Source organism: Rhinatrema bivittatum, chromosome 9 (genome assembly GCF_901001135.1).
Source record: "Rhinatrema bivittatum chromosome 9, aRhiBiv1.1, whole genome shotgun sequence".
Lineage (NCBI taxonomy): Eukaryota > Metazoa > Chordata > Amphibia > Gymnophiona > Rhinatrematidae > Rhinatrema > Rhinatrema bivittatum.
This window is the reverse complement of record NC_042623.1, coordinates 184,102,360-184,128,437: the sequence shown is the minus strand read 5'-3', so window position 1 is coordinate 184,128,437 and position 26,078 is coordinate 184,102,360. Positions and strand designations below refer to the sequence as shown.

Here is a 26,078-nt window from a genome sequence, read left to right as displayed (position 1 = left end):
GAAGGTTTGGTTTAGGGGGTGGGGAGGAGAGGGGAAGGGGGAGGAAGGTTAGGCAGGGGGTTAGGGATCCGGGAGAGGCCTGATCTTGTCGCCATGCGTACCTTTATAAAATTAGGCCCCCTGTGTGCGCCGCCCCCGGATTTTATAACCTGTGCACGCACCTTTTAAAATCTACCCCATAATGTTCACAGGATGTGCTTTGATGTCTGCACTCTCTTGAGCTACCTGAGCTCAAAATTGTTTTATTACCCTGACACTCCCACCACATGCAAAAAACGACCCCGGCTCCCCACAGCCCCGCCAAGAAGGATCATTCTCCAGGGAAATCTTAGAAAAGAAACAGGGAGTGTGATATGATTTATGTAATAACTTAACCATAAGTTCTGTCCTTCTAGTACAAATCCTCTTCCATTCCCCAACACTAAAAGCAACATTAAGATCCGCTTTCCATGTATCTATGAGGCACAGACCTGGCCAATAAGATACCTCAGTCCACAATCAAAGTAGGCCTCCCAGACACTTAGAAACGCTTCCATACCACATAATTCACGCAAAGACAATTACAATCTATGAACAAATGTCTACTAGAAATACCAACAGTCAAAACTGTCAGCTTAGCCTTAATCCGAAAAAGAACTTTTTCAGTAGCAGGACCAATCTGATCGAACTCTCTTCCCGAAAGCCTGCGACTTATATCAAACCGCAAAGAATTTAAGAAAATGTTAAAAACATACTTATTTAATGATGCATACAGTATAACATAACTTCAACAATTTGTTATATCCAACAGACTTTTATTTGTTTCAACTCATATTGTGTCATTTTGTTTGAATTTTATGTATGTATATCTGTAAACCGCCTAGACGGACATGCAAATGTCTTATTGTCGTGGTATATAAAAATTTTTAAATAAAGAAAGAAAGAAAGAAAGAAAGAAAGGACCACAGATATCGATTTTATCCACAGTGCACATCTCAACAAAGAAACAGCCCATCAAGACATCAAATCTTGCCTTCTAGATGCTGCATTCCAGGTCAGCTAATTATTCCCAATTGCATTTTTTTAAATTTGTGCAAGCATTTTGAAAAAAAAATAAAGAATAGACTGCAAATAAAATCATCAAAATAATTCCACATATAAAATAACTGTGATATGCATGGTGATGACAGCAACCATTCTCTCTCTTTCACAGCTATTGATTCTACTCTGGCATTTCCATTTTCTTGTACCACATTCATTTTCCAATTCACATTGCAGCAGTTCTTGAGTATCAGATACTGGTTAGGATTTCAAGGCAACCAACACATGTAGACATGCAATTCCCTTCTTTGCATTCACATGGGTAGTAAGAAAATCTAATGAGAGTCGCAATGGACATTTATAAAAGTGCCGATCCACCCCACAACGTACACTATTCTTCTATAACCACCAATGCATGGATGGGACCGGAAGAAGAAAACCATATGCTGAATTACTTGTGAGGCTCAGGTGTGGTTTCCCTTCAGTTTATGAGGTTCTGACATGTCCTGATTATGCAGAGCAGCACTCGGTGCTTCCTTGCCCTTTCTGGTTGTGTGGTAATCAAGTGTGCAAGATCTGTAACATAATTTCCATGTTAACGTTTGATTACATGCCTGGAGTCCCTACAAACATCAAAGCGTGGTTCAGGACTAGAAAATGCACAGCCCCCTCCCCAATCCCACCTTATCTCCAAAACCATCTAAAAAGATTAACAAGGTATAGGGAATATTTCTGCACAGTTAACCAGCAGACAGACCATTGACAACCTCTCCTGTGGGAATATAGGTCCTTCTATATTATGCTGGAAACCCCCTTCAGAGATTATGCCGCAAACCCCCTTCAGAGATTAAAATAAAAGTATAGTTTTCCAGTAAGGAAATGAGAAAACCTACAGCACCGGGGACCTCATCCCGGTGAGTCTCCGGGACAGAGAAATACTTGCAGCCACCAATTTGGGAAGTCTGAACTTTCACCTAGGGATATACAGACATATATTCCTAAAGAGAAAGCAAAACACGCCAGAACGTGATCCTCCCAAAATACGAAAGAACAGTCAAACCATGTGGTGAGGATGGGGAAGGGGTGAAATACCTTTCATACCACCATTGTACTTTCAAATGTTTACCCTCTCTTGTTTTTTTGGAAGTGAAGCTGCCGTGCTGTCCACAAGCACGTCCCTGGGCTGGCTTTAAACCAGTCCGGCAATAAATCCGTGGGAATGGCAGTCTGTGCTCCTATAATGCTGACCGTTCAGCTCAGGAGCCCCGTCCAACATGAATCAGTGGGTGTCGGTGCTACGTGTAAGGTCACAGGGGTGCAGGCCGAGATAAGCCATTTCCCCCAAACACAAAAGGCCACCAGTGTTATTGCAGATGTGAAAGGCACACTGAACAATAGTAATGCACACATAATTTACAGAGAGGCTACGTGAGACTTGTCATGTGCACAGTGATAAATTACAGATCCAAAACAATAAGAAATTGTCTTTTAATATAAAATAAAATCTGTCATCAAGAAATGCTAATCACAGCCCCAACTGTTAATTAAAGAAAGTTCAGTGCATCCAGTCGGCCGCTAGCTACCTACCGGCCTCTACGAGGGAGAAGGTTACAGAGCGCAAACCCCCATCTTAACCTAGCAGAGAAGCAAGAGAGGGAGAAATTCAGGTCCTTACTGGAAAACTGTACTTTTATTGTAATCTCTGAAGGGCATAGAAAGCACCCAGCACAATAAATAAGGACCAATATTCCCACAGGAGAGGTTGTCAATGGTCCGTCTGCTGGTTAACTGTGCAGAAATATTCCCTATACCTTGTTAATCTTTTTAGATGGTTTTGGAGATAAGGTGGGATTGGGGAGGGGGCTGTGCGTTTTCTAGTCCTGAACCACACTTTGATGCTTGTAGGGACTCCAGGCATGTAATCAAACGTTAACATGGAAATTATGTTACAAATCTTGCACACTTGATTACCACACAATCAGAAAGGGCAAGGAAGCACCGACTGCTGCTCTGCATAATCAGGACATGTCAGAACCTCATAAACTGAAGGGAAAACACATCTGAGCCTCACAAGTAATTCAGCATAAGAAGTACAGTTTCCCAAACCAGTCAGGTTTTCAGGACATCCACCATGAATACGCATGAGATCAGTCTGCATACATTGGAGACCTGCTACATGCACAATCAGCTCATGCATATTTATTAGGGATATCCCGAATACCCGACTGGCTTAGGCAGCCTTCATATAAAGAATTAACTTGGAAACCTTGCAAATTCAGCCCTATGCCCATTTATGCATTTTTGCAGGACTTTTATTCACTGAAAGATGTACAGCCCATGCTTTAAACATTTGGGATGGAATTTTAGCTTAGTTAGAAGAGACTCTCTCATAGGGATCTGCTAGGAGGCTGCGGATTGTTTAACCTATGCTGAACTTTGCTCACACGTAATCTTGCTATGATGGTTCAAGTAGTATGGCTGCTTTGCTTGCTCATGCAAATGCCCAAAATAAAGGCCAATAATAATAATTGTATATATATATATATATATATATAAGTGCTACATTTCTTGACTGACGTTTGGGAGCTGCCTTTATTAGGGATGTGGACCCTGAAAGCTAGTCAGGAAATATATTAAATTAGTCCAATCAAAAGGCAGAACCTTATAACTTTCTGTTTACTGGCCTTTATTTGTGAGGATTCAATTTGAAATTGTTATTCCTCAAAGACAGCATACCTCAAAGAGTTGCATACCCAAATATAGCAGCGTCTTTCAAGCTCTGAGACAGCACAAAGTTATCACTTGCCAGTAGGAAGTCACAGACGGTCTAATGAATCACTCCCATCACTGAGGGACTGGTAGAGGTTACAAAGCTGAACATTTGGTGCGATTGAGCAGGCTAGATAGGCTGGTCATTTTCTGCCCTCATGTTTTTATCTTTAAGCAAGAAGAAGAGTGCCTGTGTAACTCGGTTCACTTGCCATTATCACGGAATATCTACCCTCTCTCAAAAGAAAGCACACTGGGATTAGCCCATTGTTCAGCCAAGCAAACAATTTGCCAGCATGCATCAGGCGTCTTATGCAGCAAAATCACCTCACTCAATTTGCTGAATTTAATTTAATTTTTAATTAAAAAAGAAAATAAATAAGCTTTGTATTGTGCTTACTGTGATCGTAAGGATCCTGTCTTTGGAGTTACCATTCAAGTCTGGGATAAAGCTAAACTGGATGGCACACAGAGCACTTTATAATTATTTAGATTTAGCTCACGAGCCTTCAAAATTATTAATATAAGCATTACTAGGAGATAACTTAATTGAGCTTAACTTCATAACAAAGCCATTCAGTCCTCCAATAGCAGACTGTGACTTTGTGAGAACGCTAGTTATTCTACTGACAAGAGGTACTGTGACTGTACATCTTCTAAAACTTCTGAGAGAGAAAGGCAGAGCGGTAGCAGCTGTACTCATCTCAATAAGGGATTTGTGTGCTCTCAATACTTCAGGCATCCTTTTCTGTTGCTCCAAGAATTATCACAACCTAGTAAGATTTAAAAACTGAAAGGCAAAAGAGATTTTTAACAACAGAAAACAATGGCCATCCCGGTGCTGCAGTGCGGAAGGGCCTATATTGGATTTCTAGGCTTGGTCGCTGCTCGCCAAAGGGGTTGAGAATGCTATGGAGGCAGCATTCACAGCCTTCTGGGCAGAAGATGGTGTAGGAGGTGGAGAAATCGCAGATATTACACCTACTGGCGAGACTGAGGGCTCATGAGAGGGTCCTGCTCCAGTAGACGGTGCTGGCTTCTTCTTTGGCGTCGAGGGAAACACCAGAAGGGATCTTGGTATCTCAGCTGAAGCCACTGATTTCCATGACATGCGCAAACCCTGATCTGTGACAGATCCAGGAACTGTTGCCATAGGGGCGGGAGCCTTCCCGAACTTGTGGGAAAAAGGGGGGAGAAGTATTTTGCCTCAACTTCTTGAATCAAGAAACTGAAGACGCCTTCCTCCAGGAAAAGTAGCAGCTTCTCAGCTCTACCTCACACAGAGGCTTCGGGCTTTTACCCATTGGAGCCTTCTGCATGGCCTCCATATTACAGGCATGGTACTGCTGTGTCCTCTGGGACATCCAATCGCAGCTGTAACAGTTGGAGGTATGATGATTTGGCCCAGGCAGCAATAGCAGACAGAATGCATATAGCACCCACAGGCTCAGGCCTTAAAAACAACTGACTGCAGTCTTCTTGGACTTTGGCTGATGAGGCAGCAGCAAGAGAAAACTACGATGAGGTAGAAAAATCAGGGCAAATAAGGCCAACAAAAATCTGAGAGAGAGATTGCCAACATATCACGTGGTAGTTCAGACTAAGGAAGACTATGAGGCTCAAGAGACAGCATGTATGCATAGGAACATCTGCACATGCTCAGTAAGACTTTTACTGAGTTCTGAAAGCTGGGTCCATATAGGCATCATCAGATGACTTCACCCACATGTTATGGCTGACTCATACCTGCTTATCAACAGAAAAACAAATCTTGCACTAGAATTCCCCATATGTTCCTCTCCCGAAAGAGCACCTAAAATAGCAACCACCAATGGTAAGGCCCCAGTGGTGGACTCTCAGAATACAACTGCCACTGATGGCATCATAGACGGCGGAGCTCCCATCAGGACCAGGCTGGAACCAACGAGGCAGGCGAACCCTGGGATCTTCACCACAGATCCCATATTTCTTCCCAAGTATGGTAGAAGGATTAAGCTCATTTTCAGTTCGGAGAAGTTCAGATTCATTCTACATGTCTGAACTGTTACATGACCCTCCACACTCCCTATGGCTTTATAACCTCACCTGATATGTTGTCATTTCATTTCTTTTTTCTCATGTCTTCAGAAAACAAGTTGAGCTGCAGTGCTGGGAAAAGACAGCAACAGCCTCTTACCTTCTGAACAAGGTAGACGCTGGTGGCTCGCTGGCTGGCCACTTCGTCCAGCGCTGTTCTTTCCTGGAGAAAATAGCTGACATCTGCTATGTGGACCCCAACTTCAAAGTTTCCTAGAATGAAAAAAAATGGTAGGTTACTGAAAGTGAATGGGCAGGGCAACGCCCAACAAAATCAGGATGCACAATTTCACAAAATAAACAATACATTGCTGTCAGCTCCATCTTTAAAACAGCATCTCTACCCATTTTCCAAATATATGACCTTGTGTTCTGCTATCAGATGTTTTCTTACAATTGTGCTTTTTTTATTCCTTTTATTTCACCCAAACTAAGCTCCTATTCAATGCTCAAGAGGAATTCAAGACAGAAAAACTGCTTCTGATTGCTTGAAGGGATTTGTGTAGAAGGGACAATCATAGCCACAAGGAGTGCTCAAAGCAGAAGCCACTTTATTTGGAGAGCAAGACCCTCAGCTCGCTGAATTGGACAGGTACCGTGTCACATTTTTACTGAGCGGCGATAACGATGAAAAGAAACGTGGTGCAATCAATGTTCGGCTCTTCCACTGGAACGAATCACATTTGAGGGGATATTCAGAACTCAATGGGCATCGATGTCAATGGACTACACAGCCCTGGATATCATTATAAATCCCTACTTTTTCAATTGCTTTTAATTCCCTAAAAGTGCAAATTAAATGTTCAAGGGCAGATGAACTCTCACATCACAGTTTATGATGGCGAGAGCACAGAAATAAAGATGCTTTCCAAGCTCCTGGCGACCTGCAGTCAAATGTATTCTGGCTGTTGGCATCTCCTAGAGCTTGAACAAACACATCCACCCAGCATGCTTCACAGCTGGACTGGGTGCCAGAAGTTGCCTTTTCTTGGGTTTCCTCTAGCGCACACATCCAGCCTCTTTATATTGAGGCCTCCCAGAAACCAACTTCATTCCTCTTCCTGTTTCCTCTGTGCTAAAGTGACAGAAAACAAATTGCCGTTTCGGTGAAGATTAATATGTTCCACCATAAGTGCAAGCCCTATACACATCTGTCTCATCAACCTAACAATATATAATATATTTTATGCCATTGTTAGCTTTCTGCCCTCTTAACTCATACAGTCCTCTGTGTTGTCCTTTATAGCTCCCAACCCAATGCAGACTTTGCATTATTCTTCCAAATGCAGTCACTGTATAATAAAGAGACTGAATGCTACATGCAATTGCTCTGTTACTAAAAATGATTGGAAATGAACTCTGACATATTTGCTTCTGAAATATGCTTACTGATGCAGCAACTTATAGTGGATAATTCTTTGAAATCGTCGGCTCGGTGTGCTGCGGCAGTCAAAAAAGCAAACAGAATATTAGGAATTATTAGAAAGGGAATGGTGAATAAAACGGAAAATGTCATAATGCCTCTGTATTGCTCCATGGTGAGACCGCACCTTGAATACTGTGTACAATTCTGGTCGCTGCATCTCAAAAAAGATATAATTGCGATGGAGAAGGTACAGAGAAGGGCAACCAAAATGATAAAGGGGATGGAACAGCTCCCCTATGAGGAAAGACTAAAGAGGTTAGGGCTGTTCAGCTTGGAGAAGAGACGGCTGAGGGGGGATATGATAGAGGTCTTTAAAATCATGAGAGGTCTAGAATGGGTAAATGTTATTTAAATAGTTATTTACTCCTTCAGATAATAGAAGGACTAGGGGGCACTCCATGAAGTTAGCATGTGGCACATTTAAAACTAATTGGAGAAAATTCTTTTTTACTCAACGCACAATTAGACTCTGGAATTTGTTGCCAGAGGATGTGGTTAGTGCAGTTAGTGTAGCTGGGTTTAAAAAAAGGATTGGATAAGTTCTTGGAGAAGTCCATCACCTGCTATTTATCAAGGTGACTTACAAAATAGCCACTGCTATTACTAGCATCAGTAACATGGAATAGACTTAGTTTTTTGGGTACTTGCCAGGTTCTTATAGTCTGGATTGGCCACTATTGGAAACAGGATGCTGGGCTTGATGGACCCTTGGTCTAACCTAGTATGGCAATTTCTTATTTTCTTATTTACTACAAATGGATACATGAAAAAACGATAATTCACAATGGCAGGAATACATTTACTTACTTTATTTATTTATATTCTGCTTTTCGGCACTTCAAAACTGATTATGTTTAGGTAATTCCAAAAAGCATCCTCTGAAAGCAGTTTATTAAAAGGCAGAATCATCCCAGCATCTCCCCGCACAGCTGAGAGAACAGGGAAAGAACATAGGGAGCGGAAGTAGGTGTTGGGTTGCCTAAGGGATTCCCTTGCTTGAAAATATTTTGTACTATGCTTAGAACGCCTTCAGTATGAACGATGGTAACTGAGGGAGGCTGCAACAATTTGATCTGAACAGAGTATTAGCTCTCGAAAGCTACTCAAGAACCGTATTAAGTTAGTCCAATAAAAAGGTATCACCTTTATTTCTGTGCAACAAAAGTGGTAAGCAGAAAAGATATATACTGTGCTTACTGTATGATAATGGAATAATCCTACCCATACAACTGCATTTTACAACTATCAAATTTAAAATGTTACTTTTGCTTCATATAAAATCTTCATTTCTAGCATGTACCAAGTTTCCATATAATTTTTCTCCTGGCTCTACCTTCTTGTGACATCACAACCTTCTTGTGACATCAAAGTAATTTCTCCTGTAATATACTATGATGTCACAAGCAAAGGATTATTACCTAGCAGGAAATGCAAAACAAAAGATTTTTTTTTCTTCGTACAAATGTCCGTGGTGACATATAACAAGGAAAGGAACCTACAAAGCAAACCCTTACTAGACTGCTGTCTAAATACTGCTGTCTATTCCAAGTTTCTTTGCATTTGCCTACAGTTCTTTTAGTCTAAGTCAACAGGTTAATCTCAGGCAGCAGAGCCCCTGGGGCATGATCGAAAAGGTGCTCTGCAGAAAACCAGTGGCCGAGCACATCTCAAGCTCTTTGCAGATGCTCATCCCATACAAATTCTACTTCTGAGGTCAGTATGAGAGCTACTAACAGAAGATTCAAGTCGATCACCCTCAACAATCAAAAGCCTAATTCAGTATGTGAAGTGTTATATACATAAACTTTTTATTCAGGGTTAAATCATCAACAAACTGAGAAAGATCTCATGACAGGGGATAATAAAACATGTAGGAAGCCAAGAAAAATATACAGAACTCAGTTTAATTTCACTCAGGATTTCTACCACCTCAAACCCCCCTGTGTTTTTGTGCCTTATGGAAAACCCAAGTAAATATTTTCTTACATATTTTTTACATAATGTGAATTGGCAACTCTGGGCATGAACTGATACAACGTTGTTCGTTAAAAAAAGGGATGAAGTGCTGACCACAGACTGATTGTATGAAGAGAAAACATGATCCCGGGCTCTGGGGGGACGCCTGGGATTATCAGAGGAAGGGGCTGGCAAGAGAAGAGTTAAAAGTAAAACATCTAAGAAGGAAAGGAAGAAAAGCTTGTCCCGTTCCAGACCTGGAGGTTGCCCTGGTCTCAAGCTACGCTTAACAGGGGATGACCAAGTAGCAGCAACTCTTCCATCATAGATGGACCTTGCTTTTTATAAATTCTGCCTGAGAAATCCAATACATTTTAGCTCCCTCCAAGAATTTTACTTCTCCCTCTCTCTCTCATTAAGGATTGTGTTAGTTAATCCCGTTCTCAAATTCAAATTAGAATGGCTTCCGCTCTCAACGCCTGCAAGAATCAATGAGCACGCTGGTTTCCTAGCTCCTCCTTGATGAGCCAACCTTCCAGGGAAAGAAAAAAAAAAGGGCCTACAGATCTTTCTTGGTGTTGGTGTATTTGTGGAGCACGGGGGGAAATAAGAGGCCTTTAAATTTGCAAGTACTCAACAAAACTGCAGGCACAGCACAATTCAGCCAGGTTCTTCTGAAGAACGGAAGTTGAATTTGGGGGGACATTTATTATTCCTAGGAGGCAAGCTGCTTCCCTGTAGCGGCAGTTTCTCTGCAGATGGCAGGATAAATGGACACACTAGTGGATTACATCAACCAACAGCACCGACACAGACCAGTGTTCTTAAGCACATAAAAATCTAGGTGTTTTTCTGAGCATGTGCAGGGTTCCCGCGTAGTCGCTGCCTCACAAGATTCCTCACTCAACAACAGAACTAAGGGTGTGTGTGTGGGCGTTCGATTTATCTTGATGTCTACATCGCTAAGCAACATGCTTCCTCTGTCAACAAGCAGTAGCAAATCAGCCACACTAGTGCAGCATCCCAAGCTGAGTGCTGCCTGAAATTTTACTGAATTTTAGTCTGCTGGGCAACCTGGAAGTAAGATATAGGGGAGGGATCGACTCTTAACTGGAAAAGTGTTGAAGAACTACTTGACCAAAGATATCTTGTCTCTTTCAGACATATTCTCTAAGCAGTGGTGGGATAGTGAATGGAGGATAGAGTTGCAGCCTTACACATTTGGTCAATGGGGACCAAATGTAAGGGGGCTACTGATGATGATATAGCTCCTTCTTGAAGAGCTTTCCCTGTGTCAGTTAGATGTATTCCTGCCAGTCCAAAATAGTGAGAAGAGAGTTCTTTGAGCCCCTACAATTCCCAATATGTTACGGTCAAGAGAGACAAACAATTGGGTAGACTCATATTCCCTAACCAGCGTGCCATGGCATACTACTGGTGTGTCTTCAGACCTGATCAGGCGAGTCATGGTGCTCAGATCCAAGTCAGAACCTGGGCTCTGATCTCAGCACCTCGCAGGAACAGGAGACACCAGGGGTGGCTCTTAAAAGCATAAGAGCTCCTTTGTGAGATCATGTGTAATCATGCAGGCCGTTTCTTCCTAGCTACAGCATGAGCCCCATGAATAACTGAGCCCTGCCTTGGGCAGTAAACACATTGCACACAGCATCTCCTCATCTTTCCCCTCCTGAGCCTCCCCCTTTGAGTCCTTTCAACCTCTGTCTTACCCCACACCGAGCACTGGATTTCTCTCTGTGGAGGAATTTGTTTAGAGCATTCAGATCTAATTTGGGTCTTAATATTCCCAATTTCTCAGGTATTAAAAAAATACCTGGAGTAGAATCTTTTGTTGAGCTGCTGATAGACACTATCCTTGAGGAGGGAATACGCTTCCTTTTGCAACCTGGAGCTGCTGAATGTTTTGGTTAGACGCAGCGAGATAAGCGAAAGTAACTTCCTATGAAAATAGAGACGATACCAGTTTTTTTAAAAATGCTGTCTTGTGTTATGGATTCCCAAGCAACAAAGAAAATTTGGATTATGTCCTTTATAGGTGTATACTGATATGAAAGATATTATGCTTTTGTGCCTCAAAACCTTGGTCCCAGTTTAGCTTGTTTAGGCTGTCTTTTGTCCCCTTGTCTTAGCCTTGGTGGTTATGAAGATGTGGCTGTTGACTTCTCTCTTTGGTAGGGTTGATATGTTCTCCTCTGGTAGAAAAAGGGTCTCTTATATGGAAAGAATTGTTCTATGCAGAAGTTGATAGCTCTAATGTGGCTGGAGACGGTGTTTGTAGAGTGGAACAATGACCTTTAAGGAGGTCAACTGTCTCCTTGAATTTATTTGGAAATAAATTCTCAAGTAGTCAAATTTAGGCTCTTAGGTAGAAAGCTTAAATCCAGAACCTCCAGGGTAGCATTCTCTGAAATGCTTCCTGTTCCACACGCAGGTCACCAGAGGCAGGCAGAGCTCCACAGTCTCAATGCGTGGATGAGATGATGGTGCAAGGAAGAGGGATTCAGTTTTATTAGGAACTGGGGAACCTTTTGGGGAAGGGGGAGTCTCTTCCGAAGGGATGGGCTCCACCTTAACCAGGGTGGAACCAGGCTGCTGACACTAACTTTCAAAAAGGAGATAGAGCAGCTTTTAAACTAGAACAAAGGGGAAAGCCGACAGTCGCTCAGCAGCGCATGGTTCGGAGAGAGGTATCTTCAAAGGATACTAATGATGCATTAGAATTAGGGCATCCCGACAGTGAGGTTCCAATAATAAGAAACGTAGTCCAAGTGCCTATAATTAAAGACTCATCTGAGCTGAAAAGATTCCAATTTATCTCTGTCAACTGAAAAGCAAAATGTTAATGCAAACAAAAAAAAACCCCACTTTGGAATGTTGTATGCTAATGCCAGAAGTCTAAGAAGTAAGATGGGAGAGTTAGAGTTACTCCTGGGGGAATTCTGCGCCAAAAAATTTAAATTCTATGCACAAAAACTTAAAATTCTGCGCATAAAAACTTTAAAGTCTGCAAAATTCTGCAAACTTTATATTGGTCAAAACAACACAATTTATATGACAGTCTTTAAGTAATTACATTTTAAATGAATACAGAAAAATGTTATTACAGAGATGCAGAATTGTAAATATTTTGAACAGACTGTGAAAAGTGTTGCGGAAACGCATTACTAGGGTGAGTCTGATGTCTGTCGCCATTCGATGGTTGCAAAGAGGAGGATTGCAGGTTATGGAACAAATGAAAGCCTTCAGTTTTCGCCACCTTAAAGAGCTGTCTGGTAATATTTCCCCATATGAACTTCATCATAAGTTTTTGCGGCATGCATATATTTCTCAAGTCCAAGCTTGCTGGGCTGGAATAACACCTAAAGAACTATGTGTGCATTGTAAATTGGTGACAGGTACTTTGAGCCAGGCTCGATTTCTCAATGCTTTTGGGTCAGAATTCCAGCTTATATATACAAGATTCCAGTGTCGCCATAGGCTGTTCTCTTTCATCAACTTCCTCTAATAATTTTTAAAACTAAAGGAGAAACATTATTTTTTCATAAAGCATGCTTGCTGGGCAAAAAAGCTATTCTAACTGACTTGGAAGGAACCTAAAGGTCCTTCTTTTTGGCAATGGCGCAATCGATTACATGATCTTCTACAAATGGATAATGGCGCAATCTATTACATGATCTTCTACAAATGGATAATAAAGCATCCATGGTAGCTTTGAAGAGCTGATGGACTTTTTTGACATGGAATCATTATCTCCAATCATTGTCTCCAAGTGCAAGAAGTTTAGTGACCAATAGTGCTACTTGAGTGACTGGACATCGTTCTGTCACTTGTGCCTTTCATGACGTCATCCTTTGCTATAGGAGATGCGAGAGAATGGGGTGGGAGGGGTACAGGGATCGAAAGTGGCACATTGTCATATTGATGGATACCTTTACGCATTGGCTATGGAGTGTGTAAGAAACTCCATCGCCCTTGTTGTATTTGTTTATTGGAATATAAAAGCAAATTGAAGCTGGGTAATCTAATCAATGGATTTTCCATGCCTGCATAAAAGAGGGGTACAGAAATCCCAAGAAGAGCACAATGCTTGCAGTATCCACATTCTTTCCACGTTACAGCTTTGATACATACACGATGCAAACGTTAGAGTTCCGATTTCTCTTCATTTCTTCCCTTCGGCTTTGTACGTCATTTCAGTTTATCTCCCTGGTCCTGCGTTTATTTATTTATTTATTTATTTAGCACTTTTATATACCGATTTTCCAGTAAATAGAATTACTAATCAAGTCGGTTTACATTCTAAACAATAACCATGACAAGAGGATGTCTTACAATAAACAGGTATATTGAACTTGGATAAAAATAATTGGGGTTAACAACATAAAGTAAAAGATATGGGGCCTAATGTAGGCTGGAGTTAAGAACGGGTGTTGGGCATAAGGCTGGGTTTTTTAATATTGCTCTCTGGGGGTTACCAATGAAAGGGATCGTTTACCTAGTAATATGGTTCCTTTCCCTTCTGCTTTGGGAAGGCTTTTGTGCAGGCCAGTCCAGTGATGGCCGCTAAGCCCGCAGGGATGTTTAGAACGTACTAAACTGGAAAGCACATTCAGATCCAGTTTCAATGGAAAAATTAATTCATTACTGTTACCGATTTCATTTTATTAACCAATTCAATACCTATATAAATAAACTAGCTTCATTGGTTTGCAACGGTCTACAGCAGTTATTTTCAACTACTTCAATGTTCTCTATAAAAAAAAAAAAAAAAGGAAAACAAATTCAGCAGTAAATGAGAAAGCAGACTTATAGCTTCCAGACCTTGTCTGAACACAACTGCTCTCAGCATGGCAGAGAAGCCAGACTGCTCTACATACAGCTCCAAGCATGACATACAAGGATGGAATCATTCAGTGCTAAACTTTCCAACGTCCCATTAATATAGAAGTTGAAAACAAGACCACACTTACATTTTAGATTTGGTTAAAAAATAAAACAGCTCCTGGTTTAGCAGGGAGTGCAAGGCCATTTCTGCTCCTACCAGCTCTTTCTGAAATGCAGGGCGAGCCAACATGATTAGGAGGGGGGGGGGGGGGGGGGGAGGGAAACTTTCTTTGGCTTTCTTACCATAATACACTGTTTTCATTACCGTTTCAGGTTCTGTTCATAAGACAAAGTCTGTCAGGAAATCAGCATTCGCGGAAGGCTTAAGGATGGGAAGTGGCACCCATTATCCCTCAAAACGAATTAGAATCAATCTGGGTATACAAGGACATTCTGTTCCAGGAATCGAAGGCATGGAGCTAGGAGGGGCCAAGATCTCTGCTTTCATATTTTTAATTTGCCAAGGTCAGAATGGAGACATTCTTACTATTTCTGCAGCAGAAACGTTCTTGATCTTTAAAGAGGACTTGGGATGCAATCCCACAGAAGAGATCGTTTCATGCATCAGTCTCACGGCCTGTTTTATGAATAGTTTTCTCTTACATTCCCGAATGCGTCCATTGGAAAAACGTTCAGGAACATAGCCCATCACACTCAAAACTCAAATCTCAGAGAACAAGCTGTCTAGAATGTTCCTGGACGGTCCATATTTCTAAAGGTGGTTACAAAAGAAACTATGAAACAAACGGCTCAGAGATCTCATTCAAAATAATTCATAGGTCTAGTGTGATGCTTGCTTGGGGTTCTGCTAAAATCCACACGTTCAAAGTATCAGGAGCAAGCGAGTTCCCTCTATACTCTGTGTTTGGATCTGGATTTTCGTATGGACAAGATGTTTAATCAGGTCAAAAGGTATCTAGGAATTACACGGAAGAGAAGCTGATATTCTGAGAATCCTCCTTAGTACCCTCAAAACAGGAAAATATGCCAAGCTGTCCCCAGGAATTGTTTTCTTAATAGCAAAGAAATGAACTGTGCATAACGGGATAGAGCTGCTTTACCCAACAATTAACTCTCATTGCTCCTGAGCTTTGTTATGTATCCTAACAGATTTCTGCAGAATATCTTGATATTGCTGATGGTGCACAAATCTTCTAACATGAACAGAAGGCACAAGCACTTGCTAGCAGGAGAAGAGGCTCCATTGGAACTCAGGACTTATTGACGATGGAAGTCAAGTTTTAAACTGCAAAATCTGCTGGACATCAACCGAGTTTTGCATTTTTTCCACTCCAATGGTCAATTGTTGTAGCAATTATAGAAACTGAAGAGTGATTAAACATCACCCACAGCACAGAAGGGCATGCAAGTCAGCTTTTTCTGGAACATTTCAACATTTCGACTAGTTCATACTGAAGTGCCATCAATTAGCAAAGAAGGCAGCCAATGTACCAAAGCTCGTTAACATTAACCGTTAATGACATACCGATCTGTTGTGCAGTAACTTATTAGTGTTAAAGCACATTAACATATTAACACAGACATTATCACAAAAACTGAGGTGTAGTTTTTACATTAACAGGTATGTGTTCCCTTTGCAAGTTTTAACGTGTTTTTTTTTCTGGGTGCTGGTTTGTATTTTATTACTTCATTAGCAAAGGTTTTATATTAAAATTCTCACAAGGAAATCAATGCATGTTAAAAATGTTGTTAATGCATGTAAACTAGATTGCACGCACTAACTGTTTTCAATGGATGTTAATGCTTGCAAAATTATTAGTGCACTTTAACACAGGGGGTACATTTCAAATCACTGGGTGGCTGGGGGAAAGAGGAGCAGTGCAGTACCTTCCCTCCCGGGGAGTGGGGGCAGGAGAACAATTGGAAGCATCCTACTCAGACCCTGCTAAGTGGTGGCGTGGGAGGCAGGGGGACTATGTGGCCCTTTTGATGATTTGAAATGCTGGGAAAGGGAAGGGGGGCAAGATTCCAGGATTGTGACGTGATAGTCAGAGCGTCAATATTTCTGCCACCTCCCTCCTCCCCTTGCTCTGGATCTTCTCCCTGAGATATAGGCGTGGGAGTGTGGGGCATACTCCTTCCTTCTCACTCATTCACTCCCTTATGACTCCCCCTTCCCCTCCAGCCTCGGGGTTGGGGGGAGAGAGACCTCCTCCATGGGCCAGACCCTTCTGCAGGAAGGCAAACAATGGCAGGCCGGAAGACAAGCTCTGTGGGCCGGATCTGGCTGGAGGCTCCTGTTGGACTCACTGGCAGTAAAGGTGTTTTCAACAACATTTTGTTTCTTGGTTAAACTTGATAAAAATCCGGCACCTTCAGTCTTCCAAGCCGGGTACATTTCTAGCTGTGAAAGCACTAGGACCTTAACATCTTAAGGCGCACACAGTGCTGAGTTAGTAGGGCAGGATTGAACGTGGAGTGTGCCGAATTGATGGCGGGGTTGGAGACAGTCTGGTGAAAAGGGTAAGAGGCGTTTTGGAAAATAATGATGAAGAGATGGGGTTGTGGAAGGCTTAAGGGGTTTACAAATGTGTAAAAAAAAAAAAGGTTTTTTCCGATATTGTTTTAGAGTGTATAAACTGATCCCCTGATGCAGGCGACCAAGTGCCGCCGAAACGCTGCAGCGTCGGGTGGGGAGGGCCGTTGAGCAGCGGCCATTGTTAGGATTGTGAAAAGAAAAGATATAAATGAAATGAGAAGAGGCGATAAACGTGACTGTGTCTTTGTAAAACAACGCTGGGGGCATGGACTGCACCCTTAGAGTCAACTGGAGCTGGCGTTTAAACAAGGAGCTTGGCGGATGAGCGTGGAGTTCATTTGAAATATTTTATTGGTGTTTGAAGATTTTTTTAATAATTTTGAAGAGTTTTTAATTGTTAGATGGTATTCTGTTGAGCTGTTTTGAAACATTTATTCATATAGTTTTACCATTATTTCTGTGTGGGAATCTATAGCAGCTTGGCTTGTCCTGTTTTCCTAATGGGAGGTGTATTGGTGTTTAGGGCCTGGTTTAGTATTTGTAGTGTTGCGTTTTTATAGGTAGGGTTGTTAATGTTTGAGTGCGTGCCATAATGCAGGTGTAACTGTGTGCGGATTAGTCTGTGTGTATTATTGCAGATCCTGGGACTACCTTAGGTGCTATATTTCTCTTTCCATTTCTCCAGGTTTGCACTGCACGCAGAGTGGCTTTTTTGGGTTTCCATTCCAGTTTTCTGTTTCCATATTGACCTTCACCAAGAACTTTCTGTTCTTGGTGAAGGTCAATCTCGTGCGCTTGAGCAAGGTGAGGTATTTACCTAGCATGCATGCTAGTAAAATACCTCATCTTATTTGTTGTGTTTTCTCCATAGGACATGCATTCATGGTAAACTGCTGTCTTTTTATAAGCAGGGCTATTGCGCCTGGTAGCAGAGGGAGTTTGTGTTGCTGTTACTGAGAACACCAGAATATCTTTTTCGTATGGTGAGTTGTACGGGAAATGTTCTAGTTCTGCTTTATATCCATTGCTGAGGGTCAGGGGTGGGGGTGGGGTTAGCCCTGTGACTGTCATGTGTACAATGTGTCACGCATGTGGCAACTATCAGGTGTGTCCTGACAGAAAAATGGTTGAAAACCACTGCGTTAGGGTACTCGTGTGTGTGCTCTCTGTAGCAGTATCTGAAGACTGCCCTCTTGTTACCTTCTTGCCTGTGCTGGTCTTAGGGTATTTTTCTGATAAATACTACATTGCTCAAAACCATACATATTTTTTTCCCTGCCTCTTTTATCCTCCAGGCAGAATGGTTAAGTAAACAAAAGCTTTTTTTTTTTCTTTTTTTTTTAAACTGCATAAACAGGCAAGAGACAGAGCATATTAACAAATAATCCTGTTCTTCAAGCTAAGCCAACTCTACCTCCCATTTACAATCTCAGCTTCCAGACCAGGTCCAGCTCACACCTCACGTGGGAAATTTCCAAAGCCATGCATTGTTTATTAAAAAAATGATATCCAGTGGCAACACTGCTCCACAGTTGTATTTTCATACATTAGCCTGACAGGCGCAGAGATGACTTTCGTTCACCTCAGTGTCAAATACTGTACTTTTCAATCTATGACTCCCCCTTGTAAAGCTATCATACAACTAGAGTACATCTTACCATGTAGGGCTGAACTTTAAATTCTTTCTATTACAAAACTATAAAACCCAGGCTTCCATTTCCGGCCTCCCTTTCAGCTACAGCAAACAACTTTGCCTCCAACAGGAGACGACTCTCTTTAGTTTCAAAGAATTGCTTGATTTTTAAGCAGCGTTGACTGCAATCTCTCCAAGCTGTAGTAGTGTTCACCATGGAGCGGATATTTTTTTTTTTTTTTTTTAAAGCTTTGATCTAGTGCAAGTTTTCTCCAAATCTGGCAGCAGAAATGTTCACACTGAAAACAGATATTCTCACTATGTATTTTATTTGTTTAAAATATTTGTTAGCTGCCCTTCCAGAGTTCAGAGTATATTATAGACCACAAAAGAGGCAAGCCACCGTGGGTCACAAGGAACTGAAATGGCCACATGAACCCTACTGACCTGAGCACGGTCAAATTCATTCTTAAGCAATTTCTGAACTGTTTAGAACTGTAACCATCCATCATCAAGCTGTACTTTATTACCCCTGCCGGTCCCATTTCCATCTGAGCCTAAAGTTAAAAAAAGATATTGTGAAAGAAAACAGCTCTGTCAAACTGCTGTTCGATCCCAAACGAGTACGTCATGCCGTGCCCAGCTCAGATTTCCAAGTGCTGCAGCTATAGGCATTCTCACATGAAACATTTCAATATTCATACTGCAAAACACAAGGGCACGTGGGAGGTGCACGTGTAGTTCAAACCTAAGCACTGTGATATGACTCTGCTTTGATGAACCATACATAAGAACATAAGAAATTGCCATGTTGGTTCAGACCAAGGGTCCATCAAGTCCAGCATCCAGTTTCCAACAGTGGCCAATCCAGGCCATAAGAACCTGGCAAGTACCCAAACACTAAGAGGATCCCATTCTACTGATGCAATTAATAGCAGTGACTATTCCCTAAGTCAGCTTTATTAATAGTCGTTAATGGACTTCTCCTCCAATAACTTATCCAAACCTTTTTTAACCCAGCTACACTAACTGCACTAACCACATCCTCTGGCAACAAATTCCAAAGCTTAATTGTGCATTGAGTGAAAAAGAATTTTCTCCAATTAGTCTTAAACGTGCCACTTGCTAACTTCATGGAATGCCCCCTAGTCCTTCTATTATCCTAAAGTGTAAATAACCAATTCACATCTACTCATTCAAGACCTCTCATGATCTTAAAGACCTCTATCATATCCCCTCCTCAGCCGTCTCTTCTCCAAGCCGAATAACTCTAACCTCTTCAGCCTTTCCTCATAGGGGAGCTGTTCCATTCCCCTTATCATTTTGGTTGCCCTTCTCTGTACCTTCTCCATCGCAACTATATCTTTTTTGAGATGCTGCGACCAGAATTGTACACAGTATTCAAGGTGTGGTCTCACCATGGAGCGATACAGAGGCATTATGACATTTTTCGTTTTATTCACCATTCCCTTCCTAATAATTCCTAACATTCTGTTTGCTTTTTTGACTGCCGCAGCACACTGAGCCGACGATTTTAAAGTATTATCCACTATGATGCCTAGATCTCTTTCTTGGGTGGTAGCTCCTAATAAGGAACCTAACCATGAGATTCCAGAGGGAAATGCACAAAGAAGCCGATTCAGACCGATCTTCTAGGGAAAGCATGACTAAGTTGTGTACTGGGTGAACTTTCTATTAGCGTCAGTGTTTTGAAAATACAAGCTGAGGAATCTCTTCTGAGAGCACATTTTACTAGAAATGTTCAAATCACTTCCAGGCCAGTAGAAGAAAGGATATAAAGAAGAGGGAGTTCTACTCACTTTTAGGGGCTGAAACACTGAAAGAAAATTATGCTCATAAGCTTGTGAGCCCTCCCTTATAAACTCTTCAATGAGAATTCACATGAAATCAGTATTTCAACACAGAACTTGAACGTTAGAGCATCCTGTTACCTCTTTGGTAGACGTCTATATTATCTACTTTGTCCAAAAGCACTAAGTCAGAACTGCTCCTCTCTAATTGCCCCAGAAATGGTGGTCATGGGACATGCTATGGACTAGCCCAATGGCACAGCTGCCAAGCACAAGATCTGGGGTCACTTCCTAGACCAGGTTTCTGCTCCTTGATCCAACCAAAGCTAGAGATGATTTGGGTTACTGCAGGCCTAGTGTTCACAGCCCCAGAGGGAGCAAATCTCAGCTATCACATGCAATGGCGACCTACTGCAGTCAGAACCAGGGGCATGCACATCGGGATTCAGAGGAAGCTGCAGTCCATGGCTCCCGGCTGCCTTTCATTGTTGTAATGATTGGACTAGAAGGAAAAGTATTACAAATAAGGAAATCCTGGTGTTTCAAGGATCAATGGGCTGCAACCCCAGCAGAGGCCATTTCCAACTGAGAGGGAAGTCTAAAAGAGAAGAAGGAAACGTCCAGGCCAAAAAAAAAGGCAATTTGACACAGTCCTTACTGGAATATTTAATTATGCTAATTCTCCCAAAGGGATAAAATTTGAGTCTTCTTATATTCCCTCTCTTACCACCCCATCTGCCAGAAGAAAACACCGCCCTGTCCCTAGCTGAAGAGAACTGGACAAGAAGCATCTTCTGGGGTTGATCCTAAGGTGGTGGCTGGAGGGACCCAGTGTAGGGAACTCGATCATGCAGGATAGGAAGTAGGCACGAGTGTTTCCTACAATGCTAGTGCCGGCCCTACAGATCTTACATTTAACTACTCAACCTCATCCAGAGAGCGCTGTGGTCCTTCCAAGGCAAACATGTTCTTGCTCAGTATTAGGTTTTACTTACTCCAGAATAATGCTATGCTGTGATGTATTCTATTCTCTTCCAAGAGAAAAGTGTCCATCAGATGCTTAATATTTTTGTATTTTATTTTAGATTTAGTTCACAACTTTTAATTGGTAGCTCAAGGCAAGTTACATTGAGGCACAGTAATATAAATCTAAATTTGTACCGGAGGTCACAAGAAACATCAGTAGGATTTGATCCCTGGCTTCCCTGGTTCTCAGCCCGCTGTTCTAACCGCAAGGCCACTCTTCCTTATTTTGGGGTCAGTTAGAACAAAGCACTCTATTTTCCAAACTTGCATTCCCATTGCTCAATAATGCATTGCTACAAGTTCATGTCTACATAACAAATCACTGAACATCACTGTGATGAGATTCTATTGGGTTCGCCAAGGCTTTGAATGTTTGAATGTCCACATCTATATCCTGCATTGCTAACTACTTATGCACGATATCAGGCATAACTTGTGAGGTTCATGTTCAGGGCGTGTGCTTAAATTTGGCACTTAGCCAGACAATTGCAAGGGACTTTATAATCCCACCAGTCTGACCACCCCAAACTTAGCTGGCTAGCTTTTTATCCAGCTAAAAAGTTAGCCAAATAAGCCCATTGTGGGGAGCATTCTGGGATGTGGCCAGATAAACCCCAATTTTCAGTGCTATCCAGCTAACGTAGTCGGATAACTTTAGGACAGCCAAGAGAAGCGCTAAAAGTTAGTCAGATAAACTCATCCAGCTAACTGTAAGATACTTGGGTATCTTTAGTGAAGTGGCTGCAGCACTGAATATCCCAGCTAAGCTTTCCTGGCCGGCCAGTGGCTGAACACGGACCTCGGAGTGCCTAAGAGAATCTTTATGATCTTATCTGCTTTGAGTCAGTTGAGTAAACTTATTTCAAATATTCAGGCAAATAAGAATCCCATGCTCAAAACTCCTGCTGTTCAGTTGGGTGATATTAACCCCCCCAGATGAACAATTCTGTTTTAGATCAAAGAAAACTATCAGCTGCTTTACACTAAAATGGCCAGGCCGCTGCAGCTGGAGGCATCCGCTGTGCCACCGGCAAGAGACCAACGATAGTGCACTGCATCCTATTTCTCACTATGGGGAAGGTATCCTGCAGCGCAAAATGGATAACTGAGTGGCCAATGAGCTAAACATAAGGAAGCTCAAAGGCTGGCTTGATTCTCTAAATTAGAGTCCAACAAGTAGAATATTTCACCTGGCTGGAGAATAAACCTTCTGAACTAGGAGAATTCAGTTCTCTTTCAACAAAAAAAAAAAAAGCTACAGAAGCCAAACACTACAACCGTTCCATGCCACCATCAGGACAAGGTACTTGCAAGACCTTTAACTTGCAATCTGCTCTTTTCCTTATTGCCAAGTTAAAAGTACAAATTTCCTCCTGCCCTTTGATCATTTGAAACACAAAGTTTCGCCAAGCCTGGATATGTAACCTCCGCCTGTTTAGTAAAAGCACATGTGCTGCTGCTGTACCTACATGGCTGGAGAAGAGAAAGTCAAATAAACTAATCAGTCCTGCACACAAACTCAGATTACAGCCCCAGCTTCGGGGCGGCCACACCGGAGCCCGTCCTCCTTCATGCTCTCGGGAAGAGAAACCCCAGCGCAGGAAAGCGACACCGATGCCGCAGAAAACAATCTGTCCCGGCTGAGCTCAAGCTCAGCTACATTTCCAATGTTATCTGTGTCCCTCATTTCATATTAAGGTTATCACTGAATCCAAGGTTTAAGCCATTTGCCTTTATGGTTTCTGATACTTTCACTGATACGCTTTGGAGTGGTTAGAGCTGTAGGTTGAAGACCCTGGTTCCCACGGATGCTCCCTTGTGACCTTGCCTCAGGTACGAGCTTAGACTGTAAGCCTCTCAGGAGCAGGGATCTAACCTACCAACTACACCTGAACACCTTAACTCACACCTTGAGCTCAGATTTGTAGAGATGAGGAATTACATCCAAATCCTCTATGACTTTGACTGGTGTTTTTAATCCATATGCAGCAGTAAGTATACTAACAATAACTATCAGCAGTGGCGATTTTCATCCAGGCCACAGGCCTGAAACCATTTTGAACTTGCTTCCTTCGCTACACTGCAGCTTCAGTGGAAGGTGGAGGCTGCCACTGACCCCCAAATCCAGTAACTTGTTTTTTTTTTTTAATTTACCACTGACTATTGGTAGAACAGTGTTTTTTAAAGGCAGCCTCTGTACAGCTGTTCAGCCCTAAAGGTGACCTTTATTCCGTATATGACACAATGGAGTGTTTCTATTGGCCAAGCAGGCATTAACCAAAAGCAGAATTTCACCGATGTGCTCAGACATCCAAGGATACGGCTTACTGCCACAGCTACCAGGAGCTAAACGAAACAGGCCCGATCTTGGAAAGCAGCAGCCCTGACATTTAAAGGTTCTTTTGCCTTTGCGTCAGGACAGTTCCTAAAGTCTTCCAGGCCAGCGATACTGCCCGCTAGTTAATAATCAAACTGCGGCAGTGCATTCAGCTCTCTGTGCAATGTGGAAGAACTTCAGGTCATCTGGCCGCACAGTGCAATGCCGTCATTATTTTGCATTGGGAATGGAGGCGGCGTGGAGGGAGGGGGAGGGGAGTGCTAGGGAAGTTGGTGATGGGAAGTTAAAACCGGCATATTCATTATCAAGAGCAACAGCGCTTGTCACGAATTTTCTGCTGTTCCAACAATAGTGTTTGAGAGACATCTTGGTTGACGCTTGCTCTGCTTCACAACAAAAACGTCTAATGTTTTACCCAGCACTCTCAACACTGGGCTAAGAAGTGCATTCCCAGCAAGCACCTCTACAGAAGGCTGTGGGAAAATGGCACACATCTGGTGGGCTGCCCAGATAAGTGTCACATCTGGAAGGCTGCCTGCACAGATAGTGCTGTTGGAGGGATTCCACACTGATGTCACACATATGGCGAGCTGCCAAGGGTGATGTCACCCATCTGGTGAGCTGCCAAAGTGACATCATGCATCTGGTGAAAGGACAGTGACCTCAGTACTTGTGAAATACAGAACTCCACACTGAGAACCCTGAAAAGCAGTCACAGATAAGAAATTCCAAAAACGTGCATGCCGAACCAAGGTTATAAAAGAAAGAGAGGAAAGGCAGCTGCTCCCAAGGATATAAATTCTGCTAGTGGCCGAATACAATCCTCTACGCTTCCCTCTCATGCATAACTGTGTCACCCCAGCCCTCACTCTGCTGGGAAGAACTCTCAAATCTCAGTAGCCAAGTCTACGGCAAAGTGGGACTGATAGTGAACCCCAGAGCTGAAAGATTTCTACCCAGAATGCCACAGGAGTGCACTAAGAAACTAATGCCCTACACTATACTAGCTACATAGAGAGGGCAATCTTCAAAGACATTACACGGGGCCTCAGAGTGGCCAGATGTTTGAGCAACAGGCTCTAGTTTTGCTAGCTGTTTAGATTATTACCAAAGATTGATGAGTGTTGGATTAAGTCTGGGAAACTTGTGTGTCCATCTGCCCAGGAGGGTAGAGAAGCCGAGAGGAGAAGAACAAGCATGAAAGCGTCCAAAGCTGGCAGCTGGGACATATCCCTGGTGGAGCAGACAAGGATAACTGGGGCAGACTGGGCAGACCAACTGCATCTTTTCTGCTGTCACCCGCCGAGCTAGCAGGCAGTCCCTGTGAGAATACATCCCAGGCACAATTATCAGATGTCTCCCTGTCACCCAGGACAGGCGGATGAGTCCTGATTTTATCCAGATACAGTACCGCCTTTCTCTGGGAAATCCAGACTCCATCCGCAAGCTCGGCCTCTTCCAGGAGACAGGAATTCCTGGGCTACTCCCAGTCACAGCAAGTCTAGATTAAGACCGTACGCTTCCACCATGAGGAGGAATCACAGGAAGAGCTGGACCATCACTAGAGAATTTCATCTCCCCGCCCCCCCCCCCGGTTGGGAGAAGTAGTAAAAGTGATCCGAATTCTGGAACTTCCTCTTGAGGTGGCAGAGTTTTTGTACATTTTCTTCTTTTTATGAATTTCCTTTCTTCTCACAAGGGTGCATCTGCTTTATAGCTTAGAAGCCTGCATACAGTTAATGCCACAGGGCACGTTATATATCCAGTCGTACCTAACCCCCTGAACTACTAGCGGACGCAGCTTTCAATGACCTGAACTGTAGAGCTATGCAAAAAAAAACCCCAAAAAAAACCCCTCAACGATACTTAGGAAATGAAGCTGGATTTTCATCTATCCACTGCTATTATTCTTTCTGCTCAAACTTCTCTACTATTTGCAGCAGCTTTTGAAAATAAACACATGAAAATACCTGCTGCTCTTCCCAAAGGAAAGAACGGTGTGATGTCACCGGTACTTTTAGGACAGTCCCAATTTCACGAGAGGCCACGTTTAGTCAATAAGTGAAACTCTCGTCTCTCATTGCAACAGGTCAGTAACATTGATGGAGCATGGCAGAGTCTGCAGAGCTTGCTCCCTGCACCTTCGCCTCTTTTATTGACTTTTTTTCACAGTATCTTTTCAGATTATAGCAGAAACCTTGAACTCTGTGAAACAGGGAAAGCCCCCTCCATTTACCGGGAGGAGTTTTCAAAGGCACTTACACCGAACCTGATTTCCTGCCTGCAAATGGCTCTTTCAGAGCAGCTCTTGGCAGGTACCAAACAGGACTGCATGTGTACGCGCAAACTAAACAAACTCTGGGACCAGGATTTCTGCCTATCTCGCTGGTTTCGCATGGAAAGGTCTGTGCAGTAACTTACACCTGCCTCCAACCAGATGTGACCTCCGTGCGTTACGTCCCACAACACTGCCCGCTAATTTTCAAAGCCAACTTTTATGCGTAAATCCACTTTGAAAATCTGGTGTAGAAGCGAGTGGATACTTTTTCCACTCGGAAGACATTGGTCCTACCCGGGCTACAGAAACGAAGTGAACACAGACAGGCCGATACAGTAAAATT

General features: G+C 42.6%; 1 protein-coding gene across 4 annotated transcripts in view; it reads right to left on the bottom strand.

Moving 5' to 3' along the window:
• DIS3L2 (DIS3 like 3'-5' exoribonuclease 2) overlaps positions 1-26,078 on the bottom strand; it is a 432,959-nt gene that overhangs the window by 163,915 nt on the left and 242,966 nt on the right. For all 4 annotated transcript variants that reach the window (XM_029615480.1, XM_029615481.1, XM_029615482.1 and 1 more), the window contains one exon: positions 5,966-6,078. In XM_029615480.1, coding sequence (XP_029471340.1) covers positions 5,966-6,078 — 113 coding nt within the window. The remainder of the gene's footprint in view (positions 1-5,965; positions 6,079-26,078) is intronic.